General features: G+C 33.0%; 2 protein-coding genes across 2 annotated transcripts; both read left to right on the top strand.

Moving 5' to 3' along the window:
• Positions 1 to 217: 217 nt before the first annotated feature.
• LOC111505407 (uncharacterized) lies at positions 218 to 2,998 on the top strand. Its single transcript, XM_023160204.2, has one exon. The coding sequence runs from the start codon at positions 445 to 447 to the stop codon at positions 2,761 to 2,763; it is 2,319 nt and encodes a 772-aa protein (XP_023015972.1). The 5' UTR covers positions 218 to 444; the 3' UTR covers positions 2,764 to 2,998.
• Positions 2,999 to 3,136: 138 nt separating this feature from the next.
• LOC141484142 (uncharacterized) lies at positions 3,137 to 6,350 on the top strand. The gene is made up of 3 exons (XM_074179227.1): positions 3,137 to 5,349; positions 5,409 to 5,628; positions 5,686 to 6,350. Exons 1-2 carry the CDS (start codon positions 5,179 to 5,181, stop codon positions 5,625 to 5,627), a joined length of 390 nt encoding a protein of 129 aa, XP_074035328.1. The 5' UTR covers positions 3,137 to 5,178; the 3' UTR covers position 5,628; positions 5,686 to 6,350.

Here is a 6,350-nt window from a genome sequence, read left to right as displayed (position 1 = left end):
TTCGGAATTGGAAAATTAATCGTCTAGGTTCGACGTCTATCGAACATATTAGAATTATTTCAGTTGGTAAAACAAAAATAAAGTCCTGTCAGCTGATTTCATATTATGTTATGATTTTCTGTGCTTCCCGTGAGCGAAAGTAATTCATTTTACTTATTAAAGAAAACTCCAAAACAATGAACATAACGTACGTTTCATATCAAATTTTACTTCAATCAGCTATTTATCGTTTGAGTAGTGCCATCATCGGTAAAAAGAGTAAATTATTTCCTATTCAAAACCACAGATGAGTAAACTTTGCATTGAAAAAACGAAGAATGAGAAGTTAAAACCCACACGCTAACCTAACAATCAAATCAAAACAAAACAAGCTGGAGTGCAAAATTCAAAATAATATCCAGAGGCTAGTTATTCTTTGTCGTAGACATTTAAAAGATTCACAAAATGGACAGTTTAAATGGGCATGTGATGAATTTAGCAAACAGTATTATTGGAGTCAGTGTTTTAGCAATGCCATATTGTTTCAAACAGTGCGGAATTATGTTATCCATACTTATGCTCATTATCAGTAGTATTGTTTCAAGATTAGCTTGCCATTTTCTACTGAAGTCAGCGATATTGTCCAGGAGAAAAACATTTGAATTCCTGGCATTTCACATATTTGGAAGTATAGGAAAGTTAACTGTTGAAATGGGAATGATAGGATTCCTTCTTGGAACATGCATTGCTTTTTTTGTTGTAATGGGTGATTTGGGTCCAGAGATTATCGCAGAAATCACAGATTCCCATACTACAGATACTATGCGTACTAGTATCCTAATGGCTTTAGCCCTTTTTGTTATACTTCCTCTTGGTTTGCTGCGCAATGTTTCAAGTCTTAATGGTGTATCAAGAGCTACAATAGGATTTTACTGTTGTTTGGTCCTCAAAGTTATCTTTGAAGCTGTACCTCATCTTTTCAGTGGTGACTGGTTCAAAAACGTGAATTTTTGGCGAATAGAAGGTATTCTACAGTGTCTACCAATTTTTTCAATGGCCCTCTTTTGTCAAACACAATTATTTGAAATATATCAGTCTGTTCAAAATGCCACACTGGAAAAAATGAATAATTTGATTTGTATTGCTGTGAATATATGTACAGGAGTATATATCTTTGTTGGAATTTTTGGGTATATAGCCTTCGCTGATAAACCGTTCACCGGAAACATATTACTGAGTTTTTCTCCATCATTTATGACAGGTGTAATGAAAATTGGGTTCATTATATCTGTAGCATTCAGTTTCCCTTTGGTGATTTTTCCATGTCGAGCAAGTTTATATTCACTTCTCTATAAAGAGGGTTACTCTTTACACGAAGGTGTTTCTAATTACATCTCAGAAGCAAGATTCAAGACCCTTACCATTATTATAGTGCTTATATCACTCATTATTGGAATCGTTATACCAAATATTGAGTTTGTACTTGGATTGGTTGGATCAACTATTGGTGTAATGATATGCGTAATATTTCCTGTGACTTGCTTCATTTCCATTTCACCGAAGAGTACTAATGAAAGACTTTTGGCACAAATAATGCTCATGGTTGGCATATTTGTAATGGTTCTTGGTACTTACAAGAATTTATCAACCATGAATAATTTTGAATCCACTATCATAAACAAACCTATGGTTCATGTAGACTCAGGTTTGTCTCATTTGGCAAACAGTGTGGATATATTACCAACTACTTCAAAAAGTGACAGCAAATCCGAGATGATTGTACTTGCCATCACTGAAGATAACAGAATAAAAGAAATACGACATGAACCACCTCAGCCTGTGGAGCCAGTAGAAGAAAGTGTTAAAAATAGTCTGCAGAATGAGGAAAAAAAAGTGACACCTCTTTTAGTGAAATTAGATATTCCAAAGACAATGCAGAAGGAACATAATTATTCAAAAATTGAAGAGGTTGATATTGAAGCAATTGAAAAGGAAGTCAAAGAGGAGCTTTCTCAAAACAAAGAAACACCAAAACATGATGACCACCAAATCCTAATTGACACCATACAAAAGCAGAATGAGGTACAAAAAGAAATCGTTAAACAGCAAAAGAAACTTATTGAAGTAATACAAAGTCAACAGAGAAAGAATGAAGACAATCATGATAGTGTCAAAGAAGAGAAACTCAAAGCAGTCAAGGAGATTGAAACCATAGCCCTAAAAGCTATAGAAAAAATCAGTGGAGGGGAAGATAGTAAAAAGGTTGTTAAAGAACTAGAAAAAAACATTCATGAAGCCGAGTGGAAAAATTCACCAGATCTCAAAAATACAGAAGTAAATGTTAATAGAATGTCTTCAGATGATAATGCAACAAAAATGGAGAAAAACGTTATCCCAGAAAATAAAATTGTCCAGAATGAAATGAACTCAGAATTTAATATCAAAGGCGATACAAATAGAAACATGATTCCTGAATCTTCAATTGGAGGTTCAAATAAAAATTTGCTTCTAAAAACGGATGTACGTAAAGTTGGTAATCCTAACGTTAATATTAAAGAAACTTCTAACAAAGAAATTGGTTACTTTAGGACAGAAAAACCTAAAAATGCCAAATATCTACAGACAAATCAACATGATTTCAATTATAACCAGAGATCCCATAATAATTCACCCATCCAGTTGAAAAACGTCACTTCAAATAAGTCAAACGATACAGCTCCATTATTTTTGAAACTTGGAAAAGCTGAAGAAAATAGGAAAAAATTTCACAAGAAAAAAAAATAACCTCTTCCTGTTGCAGTGGCAAATGGTTTGAAAGACGACAAATCTGTAGGTGAAAATACATTTTTGAGTGAAAAAAAACATGAAGAAAATCGTAATTTGCCAAAAAATCAATTACCAAACATTGAACAAGACATGAGAAGGGATATACTAAGTTTATCAACTAGAAAGTAATGTAATGAAGTAGTTCAACATACAGATGTCTGTGATTTGTATAATGTAATATAAATAGTTAGTACTCCATAGTTTGATTCATGTTGTTTTAACACTATAGAATAAAAGAAAACATGATAAATGTCTCCCTAGCTTATTAACGAATCTAGTTTTCAGACATCTCATATTCACCCAAAATTTAAGGGATTTTTAATTTAAATAAAAAGGGCTTGACAGAAATGTTCAAATCTACTCAGTTCAGAGTGAATTATAAAAATTAATTTTTGGGAAAGTGTTTGGCTTTCTACTACTCCATCATGATACAAAAAAAAAAGTGGGAATCTTCTAAAGGCAGGAAGGAAGCAATCAATTTCAAAAGAAATAATTCTATACATAGATGTGTAGATCGTGCAAAGCAGTAAATTTCACACAAACTGGAAGAAAAAATCATCCTGAAACAGCTACTTTCATGTAAATATTGAATTACACCAAAAAAATTATTTCGAAACAAATACTTTTATATGAACACTGAATTATAAAAAAAAAAACACTTCTCTACTCTGTTTGTATTCCAAACACTCGTTATGGAACTGAATCAGATATCATTCACAGCATTTCTATACAATAGTAGAGAGCCAAAAAAAAATTCCCAAGATTTATTCTGAAAATATAATCCATTCAAAAATAAATTTCTTATGAAAGTTCAAGTTTACTTTGTTAGATACCTACTTTTGCTGAAACTAATTAGTTGCCAGAGGCACACAATCCTAGTTTTTTTGATGAGACATTTTTGGCTGTCCGGAAACTGAAAAGGTGACTGAGAATAAAATCAATTCTAGACATCACTTGAATGAATATTTTTTGTACGTGACAAGTTTACGCATGCCTTTTTTAGTATTCGACAGTTATTTTTTGTCATTAAGAGGGTAAGAGTGCAAGGGTAAATTTCATTTTTAGTTTTATTTTTATCGAGTTTTCTTCAGAGCAATACTGAAAGATAACTGAAATAGTTGTATAAATTAATTTCACATCATCTACAAGGTAAGTATAATAAAGCAAGTTCATTTAGCGATGTCTAATGCACACTTATTAGTGGATTTACACATTGGTTCATTTGAAACATAATTGATTACAATCAGTTGACTACAAAAGGGCGTTAAGTATCACAGAATGAACCTATTTGACCACAATAACTAGAAGTTCTCTAGGAAAATTTACAACAAAATGCCACAAAATTAAAAAAGACAATAATTTCCAGTTTCAAAGTTGAAGTTTATTGCAATTCCAAAGCTGAAGTCAGAATTGAATATATCTAATTTTATACCTTTTATACTTTCCTAGAACTTCAAATACTTATCTATTTGTCTAATATAAGATGTAATTTGAAAAAAGTAAAAATTTGTTGATAAAAAAATTATTATATTTTATATGTTAAAAGTAAAATTAATTGTTTTCACCTAAGAGATTACAAGTTAAATAGCCATTTATGATATGAGTGTTGAAAGTCAGGATTTATTTTGTGAGTGAAAAAGTTTGCGAAACGAGCGTAGCGAGTTGAGTACTTTCAACACAAATATCACACAAAGTGTTGTGTAGAATTGCCCTGTTTTCATAATACACATTTTGACATCACTTGTCCATTAAGTATTTTTATGTTATTACATTTGCTGTGAAGTGGTCGTGTCAGGTGACGCCGAATCACCTGGTTATCAGCAAACAGTATTGTTTACAGCTCACGCGTTTTATTTAAAGTTCTTGTTGGTGTTTAATGTCTTGCATAATGCGAAGAACAATAGTGAGGAATCGTGTGTTCCTGACGATATTGAAGAGGTTGCAAAAAGAGCTTCAATTGAATTGTTACCAAAAAAAATCGGCTCAGAAAATCGTGTAAAAAATACTTTTAACACTAGTGTTAATAGTTATTTATGTATCAAAGGAATTAGGAGGGCCTTAATTACCGATGGCAAAGTTTGCGTCCCGAGGGCCTCTGGCCCGAGGGACAGCAATTGCCTGAGGTTATTAAGGCTCATTAATTCCCGTGGTACATAGATAATTTTATTTCTGACCGATTTCAATAAAATTTTGTTCATTTTTGAAACGGAAAAATGTACCAATTCATTACCTTCCCGGTATATTTGAATCAGGTACCGTTGATTATAGTAGAGTTTTCTTGTTGCTAGGTTGTTGCTATGTTACTTGTTTATAAACAGAACTTTGTTATCAAACTGTGTTTGCGGTGAAAACGTGTTTTCTACCCCAAATATAATGGAGGATATTTTGAAAAAAGCTGAACAAGCAAGAGAATCATTAATTCCATCGAAAAGTGAAGCCGTATACCAAAAAGAATACAAGATATATCTGGACTGGCTGACACGGAAAAATGTTATGCCAAAAGATGTCACTGAAACTGTATTTCTGGCATATTTTCAAGAACTGGTAAGGAATTTTCTATGTTTTTCGGTAGATTTGGTAGTAATTGTGTTTATTCGTTTCAGTCAGAAACGTATAGTCCGAATTCTTTATGGACTAAATGGTCAATGCTAAAATCGATGGTGACTATACATGAGAAACGAGATATCACCAAGTTCAATGAACTACAGGCTTTTTTGAAACGGAAGAGTAAGAGTTATAAGCCGAAAAAGTCTGCTGTTTTATCTCCTAAAGATGTTATCAGATTCCTAAGGGACGCTCCTAATGATTCATTTATTGCATAAGGTAATTTTTTTCTTATTTTCCTTTTTGTGTGTATTTATTTCCTTTTTTGTGTTATAGGTTGTTTTGATTATGGGTTATTTTGGAGGATGCAGAAGTCAGGAACTTTTGAATATGAAGATATCGGATATAGAGGACCGGGATTCCGTTATGGTAGTAACGTACCGGAAAGTAAAACTGGTGTATCGAAGAAATTTACAGTTGTGGATGAAAAAGAGTTCTCCGCTTTGCCTTTATTAAGACTTTATATGTCTTTGCGTCCTAAAGGTATTGAACGATTTTTTTTGAGCTTCCGACAAAATAAATGTACATCTCAGCCAATTGGAAAAAACATGTTTGGGAAAATCCCCAGCAAAATCGCAATGTATTTAGGATTGCCAAACTCATCTTCCTATACGGGACATTGCCTTCGTCGCACTTCTGCTACTGCTCTAGCCAATGCAGGAGCAACTATGACTAACTTAAAAAGACACGGAGGTTGGAAAAGTTCCACGGTGGCGGAGGGGTATTTGGAGGATAGCATCGAATTGAGAAATAAAACGGCGCGTATGTTGTCTACTTTGTCATCAGAAGAGGCAGGTACCTCGACTGTAGTGAACAGAAGCTCCAGCCATACAAAAGAAGAAATTGTTTCCAGTGGCGGAAGTAATTTTCAGGGAACATTTCAAAATTGTACATTTATTATTTGTAATGACGTGAATAAATAAAATATGGTTCAGTTTTCA

Source organism: Leptinotarsa decemlineata, unplaced genomic scaffold, assembly GCF_025532065.1.
Source record: "Leptinotarsa decemlineata unplaced genomic scaffold, Ldec_3_MD MMD2_tig00004677_RagTag_RagTag, whole genome shotgun sequence".
NCBI classification, from domain to species: Eukaryota; Metazoa; Arthropoda; class Insecta; order Coleoptera; family Chrysomelidae; genus Leptinotarsa; species Leptinotarsa decemlineata.
The sequence above is the reverse complement of the archived record's forward strand: the minus strand, read 5'-3'. Positions and strand labels throughout refer to the sequence as shown.